This window comes from Aythya marila (assembly GCF_965140915.1).
Source record: "Aythya marila genome assembly, chromosome: 10".
In the NCBI taxonomy this organism is placed as follows: domain Eukaryota; kingdom Metazoa; phylum Chordata; class Aves; order Anseriformes; family Anatidae; genus Aythya; species Aythya marila.
In genome coordinates, this window is record NC_139051.1 from 384,771 (window position 1) to 410,444 (window position 25,674).

A 25,674-nucleotide genomic window follows, 5' to 3' on the forward strand; every position below is an offset into this window, starting at 1 on the left:
CTCCTGCAGCACTTAGCTGTGACTCAGCCGGGGAGCCGCGGCACTCGGGCATGAGGGATGGGTTTTGGGAGAACGGGGCGATGGCAGGTCAGGCTCGTTACCTTCGGCGTGGTGGCAGGTGACACGGTGGGAGGTGGGCACCATGCGAGGGCTCGGTGCTGGTGCCCAGATCCAGGTCCCAGTTCCCAGCCGCTGCCGCCAGCCCTTGGCTCCAGGCACACCAGCCGTGTCTGGGGGCTGCCAGGACAGCCGGGCAGCGGGAGCTGCGGCCGCTGTGTCTTCCCAGGCTGGCGGCTGGGCCGGTGTCCTGGGGGGTGCCCTGTCCCTGTCATGGGAGCACTGACTTGCAATTAAGCATGTGCTTAATGACTTTGTGAGACGTGGGGAAAGTGTGCAGGGGAGCATGGTCTAGGTCAGCAGGTTGGTTGATTGTTCTTGATGAGCGCCACCAAAAAGTCACCAAGGAGATGGATAAGCAGAAGCAGCGTAGGGGAAGGAGGATGTTCCAGGGAAGGATTTGGTTTGGTTTGGTTCTTGATGGGCACAGAGTGAGTGGGTGAGCTCTAGGTTTGGTTTCCCACAGCAAAAGTAGCTTTTTTTGTAATTAATTTTATATCAAATAGCAGGCTGTGTTTGTAACGCGTGCAGCTGAGATGAAATACTGCATGAAGTCACTGCCCTGTTTTTACTGCTAGAAGCCTGGATCAAATTTGGACCTCAGTCTTCAGAATGGAGGAGGGATGTAAGATCTCTTCAGCAGCCTGTCTTAAACATCAACTGCAGCAATGTGCTGTCAGTGCTTACTGAAGCCTGGGGACACCGAGTGGGTTAACTTCATCTCTGAACTGTTCTTCCCAGCCGGACTGTGGCCCGCTCGGTGTGAGGGTCAGCCCCGCGGTACAGCTGGAGCGTGGTGCAGCTGCCAGGAGCCTGTGCCCTTGTGCAAACCGGCCTGGGGAGGCCGAGCAGGATGCCTGCAGCACCACATCAGGGGAGGGGATGGCCGGTTCCCCGCGCTGCCTCCCTGGGTGCCCTACTGCAGGACAGTCGCATGGCACCCTCTGGCTGTGGTCGGTGCCTGTGTGTTGCACCGTCTGCCTTTCTGGACAGGGAAACTGAGGCAGCTACCAGGCTGTTCTGGCTCCGTGGTCCCAGCTGCAGCAGCAGCAGAAGGGTAAGCAAATGTGGATGTCCAGGTGTCCCTGCAACCCTTCCTGCTGCGTGCCCAGACGCTCATTGATGTAGGGGTCTGAGATCAACACAGGATAAAATGAACTGCATGGCCAGCCACGACTCTTGAGGGAAGCCGAGCTGGTAAAGCTGCCCCGGTTTCACCAGGCTCCCTACTTGCCTTCTGTGGTTTTCCATGTCAAGCTCCATGCTCTCCTAAAAACTCCCTGAGAGATAATGAGAGAAAGCAGACTCATATTCCTTATATTTAGATTTAGATTTGCTACCCAGGGATGTGCATCACTCCTGGGAAATGTTTTGGGGTCTGCAACTCTAAAAAGGCTGAAAAACCCAATTGTTTTCTATGCTGAAAAATTTAGGCACAGCGGCATGGGATAATGATGCATTTCAGCATTAATTCTCAAGTTTCTGGCTCTTGTGGCTTTGTGTCAGATCCTGCATGCTCATTGAACACAGTGCTTTGTGGCGTAATGATGAGATACCCACCAGTGAGTTTTACTATAACGGGCTGTTAAATAAAATGAACTCCTTGGGTAGACTGTATAAACAATTTCAGTATATGAATGCTTGTGCTTGGAAATGTGGTTTGAAACCAGTAAGAAAATGTTCCCAAAGAAAAAAAACTCATATACACGTGGGAATATGACAAAGCATCTACTTGCTGTCCAAGCACTGTGGTGTCTCTGTGGGATTGGGTTTTATAGGAGCTGAGTTACTTTGAAGTGCCGGTTTATACGAATTTATAAATTCCAAACATGAAAATAAATGTGCTCTAACCTTACATCTACTCACATAAATCTAGAGGATTAGCCAAGAAGGGAAATTGGGAATTTACACTTAATTTGTACTTTAAGATATGGCAGGAGTTCCTGCAGCAACCTTCGTTTCTGCTTTTCACAGAAGGTGCTGTGTTGGAGGTGCTAGCATTCACCTGAAGAGAAGAACGCCCCGTTACTACAAAGTTAGTCGTATCGGTGACGTCTGTTTTAGTTCGGGGTGTTGCTTTACAAGATGTCAGTGTACCTTGCCTGGCAAGGTTTTCTCCCAAGCCTTCCTCGCCTGGGCAGCGAGTGGCCAGTCTGCCTGAGGGGTGGCTGCTGGGGCCTCGGGTACCCAGGGGAGGGGCTCGGGCCAAAGGCTGAGCTTCGCTGAGGTTTGGAGGACGTCAGCTTGGACCCTGAGCTGGGTACAGAGCAGCTGCGCTGACCCTCACCAGGTATTAGCTAGGCATGGCAGGTGCTAGATATGTTTCCTTGGAAACTTGTGTCATGACAGCCTTTTACCGGGAATTAGGCACACACGGGCAGCTGGCAAATGCCGGACAGGAGCCGTGTGAATCTCGTCCTTCCAGGGAGGGGCTCGGCTCGATGGTCCATGGGCAGAGTGTGCCTGGGGGCGGGCGAGTGCCCCCGCTCTTGGTGTGGGGCAGGGGTGTCCCTGGGAAGCCAAAGGCAGGGTGGGAGCATGTCTGTGGGAGTCCCTGTGGCTCACGCCTGCTTGCATCTCACGTGAAGCACATTGCAAAGGGAAATCCAGTCAAAGTCACGGAAATGTCTGTGCCTGGAAACCAGAGACTGTCTGCTTTAGGTGAGAGAACAGAAGGTGGCTCCTGGCCTGCTTCTAGCCCTGGGGCCAGTGCTGCCGGCTGCTGCTGGCCCAGGCGGGATGGGAGTGGCGTTCCCTGGCTGTGGGGAACCAGAGCCACCCCTGCAGGCTTCCAGAGAGCCGCAGTCAGCTGCACAGGTATTGTTGTCCTTGATAAACACAAACTCAGATTAATTTTAATCAACTGAGCTCATCAAATCTCCTGTAACTAAGTAATGGCTAAGGTGGAATACAGAAGAACCATTTTTGCCAAGTCCAGTGTTTTACACGGAGGTGCGATGTCAGCCACAGTCGCTGCCTGTCACGGCCAGAGGGAGTCTGGAGAGGTGACCACGCAGTCATATGAAGGTGGTGAGCACATCTCAGCAGTTGTCCCTTCATTCAGGGGTTTCTAAGCACTTGCATTTGCAGAGCCCTGGATGTTTTCCAGGGCAGGCGCTGAGCTCGCAGATAAATATGAAACTGCTCCTCAGGAGATCTGACCAGCGCTGGCTTGGCTGTGAGGTCTTGGTGGGTGGAAGTGAAGGAATTGTGGCATCTCTCTTCTGATTTTTGAAAGTCCGTTTTATTGTGATTGAGACAGAAGATGAGCAGGGCTTGGGGCAGAGGTGAACAAGGCACCTGGAGATGTGGATGGGTGCCGGGGGATGCTATAAAAACACCTCTCTCAGCCTGCTTCTAAATCCCGCTAGGCATCTATTTAAACATGTAGGCAACTGCAAACTTGCGATACTCTGGTCTGATGACCTCTTCCAGCTAGCTGCTGGAAACATAATAAGTCTGAGCCCCTGGCTGTGGTAATTTAATGCAAACACAAGGCAAGCTGGAACCAGCAGCAGTTGGAAACAATCAGTTACAAACACCTGAGTGCCATCGTGCACTACCTACAGCAGTGTGGCTGGGAGTCCCAGTCCGGCCGGTGCCGCGGTGTGCGAGCTCGCGCCTTGCAGCCCCCACAGCAGCAGGGCTGCAGGCGTGGACGCATGAGCAGCCCTTTGCACTGTGGTCACAACACCAGGGAGGTGATGGATGGGTGAAAGCTCTGGGCCAGGGGAACAAAATGTGTCTGATGTTTGAAGGCTTTTTTCCCCACACTGTGCCCCTTGCACAAAGGGGAAGAGGAGCCGGGATGCAGGGTGCTGCGGCAGCCCTGCACACCTGCAGTTGTGCATCTCCTGTTGTGAGGCCTCAGGGTTGTGCAGAGGTCTGTGCTTGGGGAGTGCTATTGCCCTCATTTCACATGGGGGACGTACAGTGGTAGACCACCCGATCGATGCCTTGTCCTTGATCAGATGGGCGGCAGTGCCAGGACTTGAGCCGAGGTCCCATGTGCTGGGGTGCTGCTGTGCCACTGCTTAGGCAGAGCACAGCGTGGGAGGGGGATGTCCTGACCCAGGCACCTGCTGGAAGGATCTGCTTTGCTTTTTTCTGTCTTTATTTATTTATTTGTTTTGTAGGGTAGGTAAAGAAAATACTTCGGTCCTTGTTTTCCTCTCAAGTGGGCATCTCACACCTTGCAGCAAGTGGAGGAGGTGGCAGACTGTCGACAGCAATCTCCAACTGGGGAGAGACCAGCAGAATTTATTGGCATTTTGGAGCAGAGGAGCAGTGCTGGTTCCCGCATTTGGGCAGCAGCTCTGCCAGCAGCCGTGGGGATGGCTTGCTCCGAGAGGGCCTGTATCAAAAAGAGCCTGGGTGAGCCCTTGTCAGGCGTGGTGTGCTGATGAGGCAAGCTGATCCCAAAGCCCGTGGTGATTTTGCCTCGTCACCCGCCAAGTGACGAGCAGGACTCGTCCAGTGTGGGGAGTGCATGGAGATGCCAAATGCAGACCTGTGCTTGGGGTGGGACTAGGACATCCCCGGGACAGGGGATGCAGTGTCCTGTGGCAGCAGGAGTGCAGTGGTGGTGGTTTGTGCGTTGAGCAGGGCTGACTTGCAGCTGCCAGCCCTGCGCTTCCCTCTCCACTTGAGGACGTGTTGTTTTTCAGAGGAAGGGTGGATGAGGGTGAGCGTGGGTATTCAGGCTTTTTCTGTATTGTCTTGCTGGGGCCTCTTTCTGCTTTGTCCTCCTCGGAACGCAGCATGATTGTGAGTAGCAGCAGTCTCATGGGGCTGGACTGGTTGTGGAACAGGGCTGCGCATTTTTTGAGCCCAAACTGTTAGAGGGTTGCTGGTCTCACAGGATTTCAGCAGCTTACGTGTTATTAGTGGCATAGGAGTATTAATCTTTCAATTCTAACTCAGAAGCAAAATTGTCTAAAAGTCTGGATTTTACAAGATGTACCTCTGTTATTTGAAGGAAATTTGGAATTTGTGTTCCTGCTTCTGTCTCATCTCTGTTTAAAGTATTATGCTGCATCACACTCCTCGCTTCTGGGGCAAAAACCCTTCAGCTATTAGATTTTCATCCTGCCGTCTGCTGACCGCTGCCAACATTTAACGGGTTGGGAGCGACTAGTGGCCAAAAGCCATCTCTGGTGGACAGCCTGATTAAAGTGAGCCACTGAAAACCTGGTGTGTTCTAGAAAATGTCTGCGTATAGAGTTCTCTCTTTGGAAGGACTTGGGAAAAGTTTAGAGCATGATGATAGCACTCAGTGAGAAGGGTGTTTTTGTTTGTTTGTTTTTGTTTTAATACTATACAAAATAGCAGTTTCCAAAGATGTTGAACTGTGAATCCCTGTCATTCTTTGTTTCTCATAGATCATGATTTTAACTGGAAGGTGCTGGAGTCACCTGGGCAGCTGCAGGGTCCGTGCCGGCTGGCAGCGGGTTCAGGTGGGGATTTGGGCAGTCGGTGTGGAGGGTCCTTATGTGGGGAGGAAACGGTAGCTGCCTTGATTTCTCTGTCCAGAAAGGCAGCTGGTGCAGCACACAGGCACTGGGGACAGATGTCCACATCTGGAGAGCAGCTGACGCAGGTGGTTTCCCTGCGCTTATCCTTGTGGATTCCGGTGGAGATGGGCGCGTGTCCCTGCGCAGCTCTCCCGGGGCAGCTCTGTGTCAGCACACCACCCCCCTGAGCCGTGAAGGGCTGCTCGGCCCCCCTCAGCAAGGGGCTGAGGACAGGCTTCGAGCTTTGGGGAGAAACTGTAATTGCGATGCTAGTCCCTGGAGTCTTCTAGCTGTAGTGTAATGTTGTGCTGAAATTTGGTGCCACAATGAGCTGCAATATATAGTGGATCTTCCCAAATAGTTTTGGAAACATTGGCTTCTGCAAATCTGGAAGGCAGCAGAGAAAAATATGAAATGATAGAGAAGGAGGAAGCTTTCCATGCTTTGACCAAATAGGAGAGGTATTCAGTTGCTGAATCCAACAGGACCATTTTCTTTAACAAATTTTGAAATCATTCTGCAGATTTTAATTTTCTAATTGGAAAAAAAAAAAAGTACAATAGCATAGGATGTCCAAAGAAGAAGTGAAGATATAAAATATGGGTAAGTGAATAAACACAGTGCTTTCAGAGAGAAGCCTGGAGAAAGTCTTTTGCTTCACACAGGTGCTGTTTGTGCAATTGCTTGCGTGTGAGTTCAAGGGCTGGCTGCAGGTCAGAATATCCTGTGTCCAGACCTTGATCCTTTCTCCCTTTTCATAGCCATCCATTCAACTTATTACTTGGATTTCCTCGGTCCTAAAAATGAGGGCAGAGGTCTCTATCTCATGTACAAAAAAAGTGTATTTTTTTGTGTCAAAAAAAGGTATGTTTTTTTTGCAGCATGTGCATGTGTCCCTTAAAGCATGGTTGTTATGCCTTCATCACTTGTATGTTCAGATGGCTAGCTTAATGAGCAGAAAGACTTGCTCTAACCTTGCATGCCAAGCTCTCCAGCTGTCTGGGTGCCAGGAGCAGGTGGCATTGCTTTGTTTCTGACTGCCCCTACCAAGACTTCTGAGCACACACTGCGCGTGGCAGCCCCTGCGGAGGATTCCTCGTCCGCATGCCACTGTGGGAGTGATGCTACAAATCAGGGAAGCACACAGGTTTTATTTGAGGATGCATAAAATAAGAACAGAATTCTGCTTATTATCTCAGAGCTTAATTGATTTGGCAGAGCTAATGAGGAAAATAGAGGAAAATATTTACTAGAAACTATGGCTAAATGAAGCAGATTTGAACTGACACATGCAAAAGACCAGTTGTGCTAGGTAAGAAGTTGTTACTCTAATGGATGCTTTTTTCAGCACGGTCGCACAGATATGCCTTCAATGCACTTTGAAGATGTAAAGTGCTAAGTATTAGCAGTAGCAATAAGAAAAAAATAACCTCTGAAGATTGAGGAGCCAAACTGACTGTTCACCCAGGATTCCTTCTTGTGGGAAAGAGCTCGAATATTTTGAAATTGTGGTTACTGAAGCCAAAGCTAAGCATAAATGAGAAACACAGCTCGCGTGGTAGAAGAGGGGACTCTCCTCAGCAAAGAGCAGCTAAGAAAATACAGTCTGAATAAATCAGACGTCTTATTCCAAACAATTTCAACGGGGATGCTTCAGAGCATCCACAATGCCCGTGGAAGGAGGCACTGATAAATTCTCCTCTTTGTCCCTGCAGAACTGGTCAGAGGAATGGTGCTTCCAACAGGGGGGATTTAAAGGACATACATACAAACTCCTGCTGTTTCAGTAGTTGCTGTTTTGACTGTGACAACCCCTCTGGAGCCTGTTGTTCGTTAATCCTTCTGCCTGCCCATTCCGGGGGGATTTGATTGTATAATCTGAAGTATTGTGTTTAATGCAGGATGAAGACCAGCATAATAAGCTTGACCAGTCTTCCTGGCAGCATGAAGGATATGCAATTTCAGTTCAAGGGATGCATTTCTCTGCTTCGAGTGGGTCCCCGTTCAGTCGCTGGTGCTGCCCGTGGCTCCATCTCTGCAGGGTGTGCAAGAGCAGGGGCACAGTGCTGGGTACCCCTGTGGGCAGGTGCAGGGCTGATGTGAGCAGTTTGATCTGAGCTGGGTCTGGCCATCAGCTGGTTGAAGGTCTCGGTCTTTCCGTGCCTTTGCAGGCTCCCTTCTGAAACAGCTCCTCATTTGGTTTTGGGCAGTAGGTGGGCTCAGCTTGCTAGGTCAGCCCTGGTCCCATGTCTGGCTGCAGATGCACAGCGTGTTTAGCCCCTCGTTTTACAACAGATGAGCACTTTGGTCTTTGCTGAAAACTCCAGAAACTAGTGAAAGGCAGAACTAGTGATACGGGCACGCTGGGACGAACAGCAGCAAGGCCTTCACACACCTCTTGCTGCTGCTTGTAATGAATCCTGATTAATCCTTGTGCAACTGCTGAGCAGGTTTAAAGGGATGAAAAGTCCCAGGAGAATCACTTGTCTGCAGTGTTTGCTGCTGCTGGCCTTTCCTAATGGTGATTGTTACTGTGCTTGCTTGGTTTCACTCATTATTTGCTCCGCTCGCGTAATCTGAGGGACACTGGTCTGAATTCCTTGGTCGTTTCAATCAGGTGTTTCCCAGGGGAAATTGTGGAGAGTGAATGTCAGGAGCTGGCAGGAAGGAAAGGGGTTGAGTCAAGAGTAGGGAGAGGGAAAAAATGAGTTTTATAAGACAGGAAAAGAAAAGCTCTCCTGTAAAATAAAAATGAAGATGAGAGGCTGAAAAACTGCCAGGCATCAGGAACTCTGCAGAAGCCAAAGAGACGCTTTTTGGCGTGGGGGTGACATTTGTCTGCTGTGGAGGGGAGGAGCTGCTGAACTGATACAGTCATTTTTCTCTCTGTGCAACCGATGCATCTATTCTGCTGGATGCCGCTGGCTTTGGTACAGTGAATGCTCGTTTGTCAAGGGAATGGTGATTCATGGGGATTTGACAGAGGGAATCTGTTGATAGTTTTTTATAAGCAATTACTGCTATTCAGCAAGCCGTTAACTTTCCTGTCTCATGGCGGGAAGGCTGCCGCTGGGCAGGAGCGGTTCGGGTGCTGGGCTGTGAGCAGCCGGTGCCAGCCTGGCTTTATTCGAGGCAGGGGAGAGCCTCACTTCTGTGCACAGCGCGGCGGCCAGCCCAGCGCGACCTCCCCATTCTTGATACGTGGGCTGAGGATGCAGCAGCAGAAGTGATGTTCCAGTAAAACCTGGGGTTAAGCTGTCATTAGTCCCCTGCCCTGCCAGGGGCAGCTTCATGGCAGTGTGAGAAGTGTGCCTTTCCCTGCAATGTTTGGGATTTGTCCTCAAGCAGTGGTGGTGCCGGGGCCGCGGTGCTCCCGCTCGCACCCATGCAGGGTGGGAGGCACCCGGGGAGCGCGGCTGCACGCAGCGGCTGCAGCTCCTGGGACATAAATAAACACGGAGGTCGGCAGAAGTGGTCCCAAGAGCCGCATGAGTGGCCTCTTGCACACACTTCAGGCCCTTCAGGGTAACATCTGGCCAGATGCTATCTGCCGGCATCGGTGGGGCTGCGCCAGTTTACGGCACCAGGAATCTGCCCCCTGTGTCTGGACAGTGCTGGGCCGAGGCGGCCGCTGGTGGCTCCCTGCAGACAGGACGTGGTCCAGGTCACAGCTGAGAGCAGACAGACCCTCATTTGGATCAGAGCAGTGTGGGCCAGGGCTGGCATTGTGCAAAACACAGCAGAAATGGCTGCTTCCTTGCTCAAGAAACTTGTAGTCTGAGTAAACAGCAAAAACAGGGTGCAAATGTAATTCTAAGCCTTTTCTAAGGAAATCTGCTGTGCAGTGTGGGTGCTGATTGCTCAGTGTGGATGATTCTTGAGAAAAATGCAGCAAGATTCAATTTTTCAGCGGTGCTCAGCCTGAGTGCCTCAACTGGTCAAGAGTGCACATTGATTTGCCTCCCATTGCCTAAAAAACATGATGGGAAGTCAGAGGAGCTCTCTGATAATGCCCGCCTTTGCGGCAGCACTACAATTAGAGACCGCTTACGTCTCAAGTGCCTTAACAGTGGAGTCCTCTTCTAACGATGACATTTTCCTCCAGGCATCCTAAAAAGCCTGGTTTTTGACAGCTCTGGTTGCAACACTCTGGCAGATAAACGCATGATTGTGTGTACAAACTGCTGGCAACACTGGGAGGGCTCCGCAATGAATAGGCTGTGCCTGGGGAGGGATTCTGTGGCCGAGTCTGGGTTCTGCCGGACACAGAAGGGGGCTTGTGCTTTCTGTTTTCATAATGCGACCGAGTCTGCTGGCCACCATCTCTCACTCTGCCCGTTTTATTATGGAGCTTGTGGAATATTTCCACGTTGGTTTTTAGCTTCTCTCCTTGTTCAGCTTTGAATCCATGCCCTGCTATTCTCTTCGGACAATATCCAAATTATTTTCAATATTCTGTCTGCAATCAGAGATTTCCCTGAGTCATACCTAAATGTTAATAAAAGCCTAATGGTTTATGTTAAGGAAGGCAGGAGATAAGGCTAGAGCCCTTTTATCACAGAACTTAATGGCCTGAAAATGTCAGTTGTGTGGGAGCAACTGCCAAATTTTGAGCCTATGAAGACGATTGCTAAGTCCCACAAATCAACAAGTTTGGAGCGGATTATCGGACGCTGGCTATGTCATTTTCCCAGGACTCCAGGCATGTTAGGAGCCAACACTTTAATCCACTCTGATATGATGCATGAAAGGGGTGGGTTTGCTTTCCTCTCACTGCTGCACTGCAAAGCTTTCAGGCTCTCTGTAGTACAGTAAGGAAGAGCTTGCTTGCTGAAAGCAGAAGCTGCAGGGCTTCTTTCCGAACTGCAGCCTGGTTTTGATTCAGAAATAAACTCCCATATTTGCTTAAGAACTATTTTTAAGGTCACAAAGACAGGATACAAAAATCAGTACATTTCATGGTTTTCCTGAGTGCTGCCTCACCACTCCTCTTCCTCCTTCTGTTTCCAGCAGACTTCCTTCCGAAACCGACATCCTGCAAGCCTGCCTCTGGGGCACAGCGCGCAGGGCTGGGGGACTGGTAATGGAAATTCTGGTAAATCGCTTCAGTTTGTGCCGTTCTAGGCCTGGGATAAAGGGCTGAACTTGCACTGCGAAAGCAGCTGAACACTTGAGCTCCGATGTGGCTGGAAGTGTTTCATCTCTGTCCTGTGCTGTCTTTCTGATCACACTCAGGGGTTAATCTGACTAACCCTCCTCTTAGGAATTGCTCCTTGGTTTGGGTTCATTTGCCCCATTTTTGAAATTTTGTAGAAATACAGAGTACACCCTCCTTGTGAGCGTGTGGGATGGCAGCGCCGCTGCTCACCTTGTGCTGGTCATGGGCTGTTGGCAGCTTGTGCCCGGGGCGGCTCCCCTGTAGCCTGAGGGTGGCAGGGTGCAGAAGGACCTGGATCTAGGCCCCCCCTTCAGTATTTCTGCGAGTTACTCAGTATCTACAGCGTGAAGCAGAAAAATAATGGCAATGCAATAAACACCCATGGGGTTGTTTTAAAATGCAAATGATAGAAGGGCACTGGTTTGGGAAGAAAAGTTTTATTTATGTCTTCCCCACTGCAGGGTAGATCAGTCTGGCTTAAAACAGAGCAAGATTTCACCCATTCTGTATCAAGAATGCCTTTCAGCACAACTTCTAAGTGAAATTTCCCAAGCTGTGGTGATTATCTGGAGTGATCGTCTGGTGCCTGCATAAGGATGTGACTTGGTCATATCCTGTTTACCCTAAAATGACAGAGTTAAAATATCTCCTTGGTCCTGTAGTTTACAGACAGAAGCAGCATATTGTGTCACCCCACCCTGGAGACCATGTGAGGGAAACACCATATGTCTCCTGCTTGTCCTTTGGAAGAGCTGATGTCATTTAAAGAAAGGTGTTTTAAGGGAAGGATGTATGTGACCAAAATAATGCGTGGCTGCATTAGAATAGTTACATCCTGTTTACCATGAAAAACACTTTGCGTTTATATTGGGTCTCTAAAGCGTGATTTATAAACAGGCAGCGAGAGCAGATAAGGAGCTCCCGTTGGCTTCAGCCATCTGTGGAAGGAAAGGCTTGTGCCCCCGGCTGGGGGAGGCCGGTGGAGGACCGACACCACTGCACGCAGGAGGCTCCTCTGAGCGTGCCTCCGGTGCCCAGGCTGCCCCGCACCTCAGCCTCCAGCAGGACGGAGCCCTGGGAGCTTCGGTTCCTTGATGTTTGTAAAGAGTGGTGAAGTGGAGCTAGAGATAAGTGTCCCCAGAACAAATAAATAAAACCAAGTGCCTTTCTGAAGGCTTGTCTGTGAGTGGAAGGAACCATTACATCAGAAAAATGAATGGCTTTCCGTAGCCTGTGTGTAGCATAAAGAAACTGTGTTGCCCAGTTACAGGGGAAACATATGCACTTGAGAATTTGGGCTGCAGTTGTTTTTTTGCTTGCTTGTTTGTTTGTTTGTTTGTTTTGTTTTGTTTTAGCAGAATGAAATACTGTGAAACTACAAAATATGTTTAGCAAAGTCACTTGGCATCCAGAACATTTGATCCTTTCATCTCGCGCCTGTATAAACCAAGCTGCCGCTCCATGTGTGTCGCCTCCTCTCGGCACTGTCCTGAGCAGAGGCCCAGAGGCTGTCCTTGTCCTCCAAATTTGTGATCAGGAGCTGCTTCAGGTCCAGGGGCTTCAAACCAACTGAAGAGAGGGTAGAGCTGCAGGCAGTCTGGTTCCGTTAGTGAAATAATACTGGTACTACAGGAATTGCGACACAGCCCAGGAAGGGAGGGATGTGCTTAACAGGCTGGTCATCAGCTTCTGAGTGGTAGAAACGTGGTCCAGTGTCCTAACGGATACAGCCTCAATCCCTGCATTTGTTCTGCTTAAATTAGCACTCCCAAGTGTTGTTTCGGCAGGGATATCTGTGGTACGTCTGACTTCAGTAAGGCATAAAACATGCTTGGTGGCGGGGGTGTGGGTTGAGGTCCGTCAGGCAGGTTTCCTGCCTGACGCGGTGTGTAAGTGCTTCCTGCAGCCAGAGCCGAAATCACCTCTGCTTTTAGACTAGCACCAGGCTGCAAATACCTGCAGTTGTCGTCCTGTGAGCTGCATGCCAACACCCAGCGAGGGTGACAGCGCAATTGCGGCTTTTGAGATGAGCCTGAAATGACACTGCAGATGATGTGGTAATGGCCCTCGAAACATGCCCATCATTTGAACGGCGCCAGCTGCCCCCACAGCACTTCATAAAAGCTGCTGTGGGAGTGACAGCAGGTAAATTGTCGGCAGCAAGACTGTTGTGATATTCAGACGTCGTTGAATCCATCCACATTGTCTGAGCAGAAATTATAAGGAGAATCTCAGAGGATTCAGGGCGAGAGCGGTCATAAATCTTGGGTGCATCTCAGCAGGGAAGGAGAAATATGAAGCATCAGTCTAATTTTTAAATGCTGCTGTCATGCAGCGGCAGTGCTAATTAATTTAGCACAGAATGGTCACGTCTGTTGTCTTGCTGTGGGCCAAGTAAGCCAAATACCTGCTCACAGACTAGGTCTAGGTGACATAGAGGAGGAGTCCTTACATTTTTCCTCTGTCATTGGTCTTTTGCACCTGTTAACGAATGGGAGCGGGAGCCTTGGTACCAACCTGGCCAGTTCTCACCAGCAGCACTGGTACGAAGCCCTGTGGGAGCAGCGGTTGGGCTTCAAGGCTGCGCATCACAGCCAGCTCCCACCACAGCTGGGCTTCTGCTGGAGCTGCAGCTCCTGGCTTGGGATATCTTTGGCTTAACTTTTTGTAACACAGCCAGCTCCTGCTCCCTCACAGCTTTGGGAGCAGTTTGGCAAAAGAGGCTGGAGGCAGATATTAAGTGTCTTGTGGTCTCATGTACAGGGCACAGCTCGTACTTGCTCACCAGGGCATGGCGGGCTGTGAGCGGCTGCAGCCCATGGGGCCAGGCTGGGCGGTTGTGGTGGCTCCAGCATTTCTGGGACAAGTTTGGCTGCTGCTGCACTCCCCTCCATGCCCCAGGCTGTGAGGACACCTCCATCACTGATCTGCTCCTGCCTGGTTAGCAGCCTCCTGCTTTTAGTGTCTGCTGGCCTGGTCCTGCTCCCAGGCTGCTCTCCTCGTGTCTCAGCCCATCAGTGGGCAGCGCCTGCAGTGAAGTGCTGCATGACTTGGCCAAGCATGTGAGGATCTGACCAGTGGAAATACTGCTGTTGACTCCAGCAGCAGCAAGATCGGAGCCCGGATTTACAGTCCTGAGGGTCTCCAGTGAGCCTGTCTTTTTTCCTCTCCCTTGGCTCTGTTCTCACTCATCTCCTCACTTGGTTGCAGGGAAATAATATTCTAGCTAACTTCTTTTACTTGATGAACCTTCCCTCCTCGTGCCTGGCTCGCAGCTGCCTGGCACAGCAGCGATGCCCATGGGGTGGGGGCAGCGGGGCTGTGGCAGTGCTACAGGAGCAAAGCGGGCGGCCGTGTGCGGGGCTGGTCCCCGGCTGGCTGAGACCTCGCCAGGGTGGGCTGGGGGCACCTAGAGCACAGGGAGGAGACCCCTTCCCACCTCCCTCCCCCCTCTGCTTGCCCCTGGGCTTTGGCGCCTCGCAGGACGTGGGCTGGGACAGGTGCCAGTGCCGTGGGTAGGTGTGAGGTGTGTGTGGCACGGAAGCCCCATGTTGCTGTGGGCACGGGACCCTGCCTGGCAGACGCCTGCCTAGGGTGCCCGTGCCGGGACAGCCCCAGCAGCCATGCCGCTGCTGCCCTGCTCCTTCCCGCAGCAGGGTCAGAGCCCTCCGTCGGCTTGTCCAAGGCAACCCAGCAAAGCCTGTTCCTTGGGCTTCATCAGGTCTGGCTCTGAGGACAGGCCTTGCAAGCACGAGGGAGGCTCCATCGTTGCTCCTGTCCCCAAATGGACCTGCATTTTCCTGTTGAATGGCTCAGCAGTGAGGCCTTTCCCTTGGGCTCAGAGGCTTGATCCCTAGTGGCAGAAGGCAGGACCTGGCCGGGTGCAGCCGCTAATGCACGTTTGTGTCCCCACAGCTGCAGCCGGAGCAGCTGGACTGTGGAGCAGCACACCTGCAGCACCCGCTGGCCATCGTGAACCCCATCACCGCCACCCCCGTCTTCACCTACAACGGCCTCACTGCGGTGGCGGTCGCCAGCGTCAATAACTACACCGTGGTGTTCCTGGGCACCGCCAGCGGAGGACTCCTGAAGGCAAGTGTGGGGTGCAGAGGCCGGGGGGACGGGGAGGGCCAGGGGCTGCCCCTGCCAATGTCCGTTGTCAGGTTTATCTAACACCTGCCTTCGTTTGGTGATAAAGAAGTAATTGGACGCTGCTGTGATCGGTATGGCGATATATGCTGCCTGGTGACTGGTGGCTGTTAATTACGGTTCTGCAAGCAAGATGTACTTGATGAAACCTGTGCTGGAAATGTTATTGTGCAGCATTTAATTATTAGCAGCTCTTCTAATAAATTCTCCCCATGAGCTGATGGCTTTTGAAGGCTCCATATAGACAGGGGAATCACTGCGCAATACTTTGCCAGTGCTGAGTCCCAAGCAGGTGTGAATCCAGGCATCTGACGGAGCTGAAGTATCTATTTAAAACAATGTGCCAAAGGCAGTGCAGAGCAAAGCGATGCCTGGAGCCAAGATGCAAGGCCGAGGTTTCAGTAACTTTAGCGCTTGAAGTCTGCCAAAGAAACTTTTGATTCCAGCCAGACACAACAGTTTGGTGTATTCTCAGTGTCAAAAGTCCATAGAGAGAGGGGAGAGAAAGCCCTGGAGGAGAGAGATGGCTGATATCTGCTTTGTCTCAGCTGGAGTAAGTAGTGCATAATATGGAATATTGGATCAAAATGCTTGGAGAAAAGAAAACTGATCCCATCTCTTCCCTTGCTTCCAAGTGCTCCCGGCAGAAATGTGGGAACAATCACAAAGCAACTTGCTGCTTTGATTTTTGCCTGAAGGGGCAAGTAATTCAGGAGGGTGGGAGGCGGCTGGCATCCTCGCCAGGTGCACTGCGCCGGGAGAGAGGCACATACCACACGCAGAGCTGCCCATGTTCACACAGTATTAACAGCTCTGCTTCCATTACCATTTCAGAGAAAGCAGCCTTATCTGCTGAACCTCCATTAGGGAGAGGCTCCTGGCTACCCTTTGCTGGGATAATTTGCTCAGATAGCTCTAATCTAATTCTACAACACAGCTGCATAACCAGAAGCCCTTTTACCTTCGGGGCTCCTTGTTATTTGGCACGGGATACAAGATACTTTGCGTGAGTTATCATTCAGATTTGTTGCCTGAGAAAAGACAGCAAAGGGGCAGAAAGAGTGCTCAACCGGCTCCTGCCAGCAGCAATTATGGCTGCCAGGGTATGGGGAATTAATCAGGTAGGCTGCAGACAGGCATCTCACGAGGGCCATTAACTGTGCCACATCCAGCAAAGTCATTAAAGGAAAAGCAGTGCTTGGAAGGCCACGGCCAGTGGAAAGGTGTGGTAGGGTGTCCCACCCCTGAAGGAGGCGTGGGTGCAGCAGGGCTTGGCGTTCTGGCAAGCCACCCTGTCTCGAGTTATGAGTCTGTAGAAAGTGGTGCTGTGGTGGGATCACACAGAACTTCAGCCACCCTGGCTGCAGCCACAAGCTGGGGACATGGTGTGGGCTGTCTGTGCTCTCACCTGTTCCCCACGCTCTTGTTAGCACCCGTGCAGCCCAGCTGGGGTGGTAGATGCATGTATTTGGACAAACGTGTGTCCCCCGGCATGTCACTGGCCCAGCTCCAGTAGGAGGACCGGTGCTCTCTGTACTGCTGCTGGGGCTCTCCCGGGGCCACGCAGCTCCGTGTGGATCCAGGGGAAGTGTGCGGGTGGTCCGGGAGGCAGAGGGACCTAGGGACAGCACCTGGGAACAGCCAGGGGTTAGAGAAGAGCTCAGCAAGAAGAGAGAAAGAATCACTGCAAAACTGAAGTGGAGGTGTCAGGGCTTGGTTCTTGTGTGTTGTGGGTGATCTCAGGCAAATTATTTATCTTCTGGATAGCCAGGTTTTAAAATAGGAGTAAAGATCATTCTCTTTTTCTACATAGCTGCTTGCAGTGCCCGCATACAGCTTCTAGCACAGGGAAGCCCTGTTCATTGAGATAGTGTTAGCTATCTTACTAGGACATGTTGGTGCAGCTCTAATATAAGAATTAATTAATCTTGTGTTAATTATTTAATCTACACTTTAGAGAGAACAGGCATGCTTGGTCCTTGCAATTATTGCCTCCCTTTGCTAGTAAAGAGGTAGGAATTTTCCTCTCTCCCTTTCTGTTTTAAGCTGAAAAGTGACTGTCACGCAAAATCGTGTAGCTCTATTGTTATTTCCTCTCAGCAATGCCACATTTAATTTGCTGAGTTTTCAAGTCAAATGCCAAGACATTCTGGGATCTGAAAGGCAGGCTGATGCTTTGCAGCCTCTTCCATCACTGCCAGCGGTTCAGCTGGTGATTCATGAGGCAAGGTAGGATTCAGTTCTCTTGCTGCAGCTGCTGTGGTCTCCTGGTGTTAGCAGGGATAAAAGCTTCTTCTGGCCGGGAATGACAACACTTATTTTTCAAATACACAGGGAGAAGGAGATGCCATGTTATACAACCACGTTGCTTATTTTTGCTGTTTTTCATTAGACGTTGGAAATAAATGTTCTTTGTAACAAAAATGCGCATATGTATGTAATGAGGGCTGGAGGCTGATGGCACTTACATCAGGGTACAGCGAGAGCAGCATGGCTGTGGCATGCTGGCATTTCACCGACATGGGAACTGTCATGCAGCCATGTAGCCAGGCTGTGCAGTGGCTAGAGCCTTAGGCTAGAAGTTTTCCAGGCAGTATCTTAAATAGAGGGCTTTAGACTGAGAGACCAAGGGACGTGAGGTTTGCTCATCCTGAGGTATTGCTCCTGGCTGTCGCATGGGCTTTCCGGACCATGTAGTGGCTTCCCTGTGCCACTGAGCTGGCTTTGCCATAAAGCTCTACATGTGCAGATTATAAAGCATTTAGAGATTTGCAGTACTCAAAAATGTGGAACACCTTTAGATACCATTTTGGTTCTTGTTTATAATGGAGGAAAAGTAACCTCCCCATAGTGTTTGAAAAATGGTCTCAGTGAGTGGCGTCTTCTCGCTACAGATTAACCTGGATAGCGCCATGAAGGTTGTCAGCAGGAGATCCATTTCGGTGGCTTATGGAGAGCCTGTCCACCCCATCATGCAGTTCGATCCTTCTGATTCCACCTTCCTCTATCTGATGACGTCCTATCAGGTGAGATCTGCATTTGTCAGAAAAATCACCCGTTGAGCAAAGTGCGTTTCACCTAGCCTTTAGCATTAAGCTGAGAGCAAGAAGGAAATAAATAAACAATAAAATTTGCTGTAACATTAATGGACAGAGCAAAGAAGCTGAGAGCTTTGACTGGTGTCGAGGCACATCTCTGACCTGTCCAGGGCTGTGCCTGCCCCCCTGGCCCAGGCAGCAGTCTGCTGGTGGGCAGCTTGTCAGGAGCCCTCCGGCTTCCCCATGCCTCCCGCCCGCCGTTCTGAGCAGCGGCCGTTTTGGGCCTCTGTGGCCTCCAGCTGGACAGTGGGCTGCAGTTGAGTTACGGTGTGCCAGCCTTATTTTTAGAGCAGTATGAATTTAAATGCACACAAGCTTTTTCCCTGCCGTGCGATGATTTGCTGGAGTCTGGGGCAGGCAAGATTCCCATTATCCGCATTGGCTTTCCTGTCTTTGTGGTGGCAAAATGAAAGGAAGAATAAAAGATATCAAAACTGATCTCACTTATGGGAGTATGGAAATAAGCAGAGGCTGTTGCATTATAGAAAAACAAAAATTATGGTAGATGGTCTTTGAGGTGGCTTTTAGGAGACCCTACAAACAAAAAGTCTGCCTGTCGGGAAGGTGCTGTAGGGGCGGCTTCTGTGTTCCGCACAGCCTTGCTGGAGGGAGAGCTGGGATGGGGGGGTCTTCAGAGACCGCAGCAGGTAGGAACAGACGGTCTCATCTCCATCAAGTGAGCAGAGGAGGAAGATGAGAGCTGAGCACTAGAGGCTCTGGTGGTCTGTCCTGAATTACATTTTAATCTGTCAAAACAGATGCACAGCCACAAATGTTATATGTTACATTTATATTTTCCAAGCCCTAATTCCCTGCAGATTGGTCATTATCATTTCACAGAACACTCCCAGGATGCTTCTTCAGCTGATACTTCAGACTTTCTCTTCTCAACTCTCAGGCTGTGCTGTGGTCCTTACTCATGGCTTGATAAAACACCGAGTGCAGCACATTTGATGCTCTCGTCTGCCCATCCCTTTCCCAGTAAACCGGATGAATTCATTTGTCATCGGTGCAATGAGTACTTGAGGGCAGCTGAGTGCAGCAGGGCTGGGGAGCAGCAAAGAGCCACAGGCAACATGGGGCTCAGGTGCAGGAGCCACCAGGTGGGCTGTGCTGCTCTGGTGGAGCCTGGGGCTGCTGGAACCTCCTGTTGTTGGCCCCTGCACTACCAAACTACTCAGTTTTCCCTCCCAGATGTTCAGAAATTGAGAGAAGAAAAAGCAGAAAGCAACGCATGCATGGTTTACCTCAAAGCCCCCAGCAGCACTGTGGTTTCTTTAGAAATTAAGGTTTCCAAAATGGTGTCGCTTCCTGATCATTTTGTAAATAGCCAGGTACCATTCGGCTCTGTTGAGAGAGGAGCTTTCTGCAGGCACGAGGGAGCTTTTCACAGTCAGGGACAAGCTGTGAGAGTAGCCCAAAGCATCTCCATCTAAGTGATTGGTGAGGTGGACACACATCCAGGTTGAGTATTTCTCTGGCATTTTAAAACATTTGGATGTAACCGTGCTGTTGTTGTGCAGATGACGCGAGTGAAGGTGGCTGTCTGCAACCAGTATTCAACATGTGCAGAGTGCCTGGCTGCAGCCGACGCTTACTGCGGGTGGTGCACGATGGAGACTAGGTAGGACTTGTTGTTTCCCAGTGTGATTCGGCATGGGCTTTGGTCCTCAAGCCCAGCCAGGGATTTTTGGTGCTTTCTGTATTTCCACTAAGTCACACTACCTCTAGCCTTTGTCCATTCCTCACAAAAGACAGGCTTTTAAAAACAATTGCGTATGGTCTCAAACTGTTGGGATGCACTTTTGAGCCAGCATTTAACTGTAGCAGCATTGTTATGCTGCAGTCAGTTGCCAGTGCAAAGAATATTTTGCAGGCATCCAACCATGGAACTCTAAGCGCCAACACCCTGCTAAAGAATGTCTTTACCCCTGCAATTATTATTTATGAGTTGGAGACAATAAACATTCAAATAGGAGTTTGCAAAATTAGACTCCATATTTACAAACTGAAGATGTCAGACAAAATGTCACCTTTTTCTCCCCTGTTCTGGGTTGAGCGTGGCCTCTTCTTGCTTACCCTAAAATGCAATGCCCTGTTGGTGCTGCTGGGAGCACAAGCAACCAGACTGTTCAAACACAGCAGCAAAACTTTAGGCTTAATTGGGTGGATGGGAGAAAAAGATGTAGACACAGGATTTTCTCAGGCTCTTTCATCACAGGGATGTCAACGTTTTTATCAACTGTTTTGAAAATAAACAACCACAAATTGTTTGCGTGTGCACTACAGGTGTTCTCTGCAGCATGAATGTACGAACTTCACAGAGACCAATTTCTGGGCGAGCGCAAGTGAAGGAGTGCAGCAGTGCCCTTCCATGACCATCCTGGAGCCTGAGATTAATATCGAAAAAGAGAAACCGGTACGTTTGATGTCAATACTAAATTAATAGTGTGTGGCATTCCACAGTCATTACCTGCTCTCAGGGCTGACAGACACCTGCGTGCCCTGGTGCAGCACCACTCTGTGCAGTTCTGAGGTGGGCTGAAGCAGGTTTTTGTACGCACAGGGCTTTTTAGAGTTCAAAATGCGCAATATGAAAGAAAACAGCTATCAGTGGACTTGTTTTGGAGTTGCTAGACTATGCAAACCTTGTAAAACACTGACAAATTCTAAATATGATTTTCTAAGCTAATAACTGATTTTTTTCCCCAATTATAGGCCCTGATAATACAAATAAATGGGACTATTCCAAACCTAAATGGAACAAACATTTCATGCGATTATGGAAATAATATCCACACGGTAGCGAGAGTTGCGGGAGATTATGCAAACCAATTTATTTATTGCAGTTTACTTCCACGTGAGAAATATCCAGCATTTCCAGACAACCAAGGTATGTGGCGGGAAATAAGCTCAGTTCATTCTAGACACTTGTACGGAAATAGTCTTTCGTAGGCTTTTTTTTCCCAGTGGTATGTGCATATAATGCTTAGGGGGAAAAGAGACACAAGCTGCTTCTGTTTCATAGGGCATATGACTTTAAAGTGTGGGTGTTCCACCATCTTAACATGAATTGACAGTATGTCATATCCATCAATTTTTGTTCTAACAGCAGAATTTAAAAGCCCATTCCTGTGCTTATTTTATTAAGATTTATTTCATTAAAGCTTCTGTTTTAGATTCAATAAGCACTAAAACAAAAAGGGTTTAGCCCTGTGGAAATAATATAGCTACTTATATTGATACTTTCAATTGCTTTTGCTTAATCTCACTTTGAAACGTACCGTGCTCTTCAGGAGAGGTTCTGGAAGAAGAGCAAATGCCTACCTAAAGACAGTTCAGAAACTCTACTCCGATTGCAACCAAAAAGCAGACTGAGATCTTCCAGTATTCCCCCTGGTTTTAGGTGCAGCCAGAATGTGATGCCCATCTTGAGGTTACATGGAGCTGTGCTCCAGAGGAGATGGGTACCTGTGGTTGAAGTCAGATGAGCCTTGCACTCTGGCTTCCAGAGCTCGATGTTGGGGACAGCCCCGTTTCGATGCCCCTCTGAGAGGTTTGGTGCTTCTTTCCAGACTTGAGTGCTTGTTAAATTTTTATCATTCAAGCCTGGAGTGAATGCTCTATTGAAGATGATTGACTTCAGTAGGAGAAGAATTAGCTAGTCCTTTTGAAAATCCCATTTTTCATAGGCAAGTTTATAAAGCTGCATTGTTTTTCTCCGTAGCTATCCAAAGAATGGAAGATTATTAACTGTTTTGTATTGTTGGTTACGGCAATGTCGAAATGAATTTCTGGAATCCAATGCACTGATTTATTGTACATATTCTGAAAGAGGCATTGTCTCTTGTCCCTCTGCTTATATGGCAAAATTGCAAAAAAAAAAAAAAAAAAAAAAAGGCAATTTTTTGGGGGGGGAGGGTGGACCTAGCATAGCAGAACTGTGTAGCCAAAAAAGGGATTTCCACTCACTCTATGGGTTTGTTGTCATGGGGAAAGTGAGCAGGGTTTTAAATCATGTTAACTAACATGTTTTAATTACCACATTTTTTTAAAAATACAATTTAACACCTACTGTCAGAGAAGACAATAATTAACTCTGCTAATTAACACTTGCAGAACACACTGGAATTTTCTGCTGAAAGTTGCAATGTTCTTTTGGTGAGGGTGATGTAAAGCACTGATTTAAGAGGGAAGAACTTGAAGTCAGAGGGCACAAGATGAATAGTCCAAGCTCTGAAATCCAGCTCAGAGGAAACCCTAGAGAAAACAAATCAGATTTAGCCGTTGTTTTCCCAAGGGTCTGTCTTGTCTTCTAAAAGCGAGCACGAATGAGTGAGGCTCTTGCAATCCAGTATTCTTTGGCTTGTCTCTCTCAGACCACGTGATTGTTGAAACTGCTCTCCGGGTCAACAGCAAAAATATAATCCGGGCCAATTTCACCATCTATGATTGCAAAAGAACTGGAAACATTTACCCAAAGAGAGCGTAAGTGATCTGGGTTTGCATGCGGTGGAGCTGCCTGGTGCCACGGTGGGGAGGGCGGTGGCCGGGTGCGGGCAGGATGGCGACAGCTCTGCCGTGCCTGTCTCCTGCTCCTGTGCACCATGCAAATCTGACAATTTGAGGCCAGAAAGGTGTGCACAGGCTGGTGAAGGCCCCCCTGCCCGGGGTTAATTGGGTGAGTGCAGCCCCTGCCAGCGGGACGCTGGGGGGCCTGGGCAGGATTTGGCAGGAATGCGGCTGCTGCGCTGCCAGGGATTTACAAAGAAGGGTCCTAGCGGCATCTTAAGCCATCTGGACATGCTGGCTTTTTTTAAACAGCAATAATATTTTTATATAAAACTTGTTCTGTTAACCCTCAGGCAGCCAAACTGGCCTTCCTCGTGATGCCTGCAGGGTTGCTGAAGCCCACGTCCACTCCCCGTTCCCATGGGTTACTCACGGCACAGCGGTGGGCGATGGAGGTGTCCCTGGGGGCTCGGTGGGAGCATGAGGCCACGGGGAGGGGGCTGCTGGCCGTGGGGATGTCCTGATGCCTGCCCCTGACCATGCTCCTGTTGGCAGAGCGTCACGGTGCAGCCTGCCACGGTGATCCCCCAGTCCTGCCCGCTGGGGGTCCCACAGCATGCTCAGCACCACTGGGAACTGCAAGCCCACCTGATGATGGGATGAAAGCATTTCTGGCTGCACAGGGGGAGACCAGAGCTGGTGGCTCCAAGCCTGCCCGTGGCCTGCAGCCAGGGTGGTGGCACTGCAGGCAGTGACGCTTGGGTGCTGCCCATGGGGAGCACTGGGGATGGGCGGCTCTGCATGTCCCCAGTGAGCTCCAGAGAAAGGAGGAGAGAAAATGCCAGAGCCTGTGATAAATATTAGCCACATAAAAGACTGAATACAAGGTGTGAAGATTTATCATGTGACTCTGGTTTGGCTCCGCCGAGCAGCCTGAAATCCACTGTTCTCATTGTGCCTTTGGTGTTTCAGGTGCACCAGCTGCCTCTCAACCAAGTGGAAGTGTTACTGGTGCCCCTCCACGTACATGTGTGTCTCCAACCGCTCACAGTGTGAGGACACGCTGCAGATGAAGGTAAGACCCATCAGACTTTGCTGTTTTATGAGAGCTTCCCATGCTGCCGTGTTGTTGCTGTCACCGTCTTTCTCCCAGGGGATGCAGGTCGATGGTCTCCGTTTGTCAGCGCTGCTCGCTGTGGTGTGCAGCAGCTCCAGGGACCCTCTGTGTCCAATCCTCTCTGTGTGACCAATCCTCTCTGTGTCTGCAAGGGCGCTCGCTGCCTCCCTGCCTGCTGCCCAGGCTGAGACACCTCTTTTAAATTTAAACCTCCCCTTTTAAAGGCAGGGAGCAGAAGTTAGAGGAGGTGAATGGCCTCTTGTGAGAAAAGGGGCCTTGGGCAGGCTGTGGGTGCTGGCTGTGCCTGCGAGACATCGCGTGACCCCATGGGGAGATCCTCGTGGGCTCCCTGGGCACCAGCCTCAGCATGGTCCCTACCCGCTCCTTGCTGGCCCCAGCAGCACAGCCATGGCTTGTCCCAGGCTGCTGGTGTTGAGGAGAGGGGCGTGCGGGGTGGGTCAGCAGCAGCTGCGCTGTGCAGTGCTGTGCTGAGCTGTGCCATGCTGTGCTGAGCCGTGTTGATCTGTGCTGTGCCGTGCCGTGCCGAGCCATGCTGAGCCGTGCCGTGCCAAGCCATGCTGAGCCATGCCGAGCTGAACTGTGTGTCCTCCTGGCTCCCCAGCCACCAGACCAGAGCCCTGTGCATGTGTGCCAGCAACTAACAGTGTGGCGAGGGCATCCAAGTTCCCTCAGAGGCTTCAGCAGCCTCTGCCCTTTGGCTCTTTATCACCACTCAGGTCTGGAGTAATGCTGCTAGTTCTCTACATCCTGGGATGCCTGGGTTTGAGTAATAAAATAAATGTATCAGTACTTCACAATTCCGTTAGCTTTGACTTGGCTGTTGTGGTATGTTAATAATTTGCTAGAGCACCACTGGCAGTACTCATCTGAAGGAGAAAATCACCCCTTTCCAAATTATGGTTTTTAATAACCCAGAAGCTTGGTGTGTTCCTGCTTCTGAAATTTAAATTGAAGTTAATTTAAATAAAATTGGCTTTTTAGCAATCAATCTGCCGTAGATGTAAGCCAAGCTCTTGCACTGTAAATTGAATATTCCTTTGGCACTGGTGTGCTGAGCCTCATCTAAACGCTTCCAGAGGCTCTCCGTGCTCGTCGCCGTGAGGAGTTTGGCCCCATGTCAGACCCTGGAGCCAGCCCTTTGCACCCACTCCCCTTTGGCAGGAAGAGGGTAGGATGCTCCAAGTGCCTGGGACGGGGCAGGCAGATACAGTCAACACATGGCAACTCTGTACAGTATTGTCTGCTGTGAGAACAATATGAAATGTTTCCTGCCACTGGTGGGTCACAGCTGTTTGATTGTTCCTTGGGAATGCAGGACATATTTCTTCTGCTTTGTGAATTGTTTCTGAATGGATTGTGCTTTCTTGTGAATGTCTTAACTGTTCATAATGTACGGCTTAAGAAAGTACCCTTTGCTTAGCAAATTTCCCAAGCTCCATAAAATACCTGGCATTTGATTTTGCTGTATGGATGGGTGCTGAGCAATTGAAAATCTCAGCTGTTTAGTGCTCGGCACATGGGACGGATGCACAGACGCTGCGTGGTGCCGCTCGGTCCCGTGCCCAGGCACAGGCAGCTGTGAGCGGGCTGCAGGGGCTGCTGCTGGCTCCGTGCAGGCAGGGGTCCCGGTGTGCTGCCTCGCCCCGGGATGCTTCAGCTGTGGGTCAGGGGCAGTGGGGAGGGGCAGCCCAGCTATGGAGGTGGCCGAGGACCAGAGTGTGATCAGTGGCTTTTGTCATGTCTGGTGCACAGGACAGTTCTCGTTAAACCTAAAGGAAGAGCTGGGGCTGTCTGTTAGAGGACTGGTAGAGAAGGCCCTGTGTTACTGGATTGACTTTTTGCTTTCCTTGTCAAGTCACTGCATAACCTGCAACACTACTGGGAAACGGAAGAACTGCCTGAAATAATTTGTGCCTTCTCACATAAGTGCAACTACTTCTTGAAGCATGATGGGGCAAGCGGCTATGCAGCGAAGCAAGATGTGTTTGC

General features: G+C 50.3%; 1 protein-coding gene across 1 annotated transcript in view; it reads left to right on the forward strand.

Annotated features, from left to right (window-relative positions):
- Nucleotides 1-25,674, forward strand: part of PLXND1 (plexin D1) — an 81,241-nt gene that overhangs the window by 4,503 nt on the left and 51,064 nt on the right. The window contains exons 2-8 of the mRNA XM_082768125.1: nt 14,704-14,880; nt 17,832-17,963; nt 19,559-19,659; nt 20,325-20,454; nt 20,754-20,928; nt 22,415-22,523; nt 23,520-23,622. Of these exons, the coding sequence (XP_082624251.1) occupies nt 14,704-14,880; nt 17,832-17,963; nt 19,559-19,659; nt 20,325-20,454; nt 20,754-20,928; nt 22,415-22,523; nt 23,520-23,622 (927 nt within the window). The remainder of the gene's footprint in view (nt 1-14,703; nt 14,881-17,831; nt 17,964-19,558; nt 19,660-20,324; nt 20,455-20,753; nt 20,929-22,414; nt 22,524-23,519; nt 23,623-25,674) is intronic.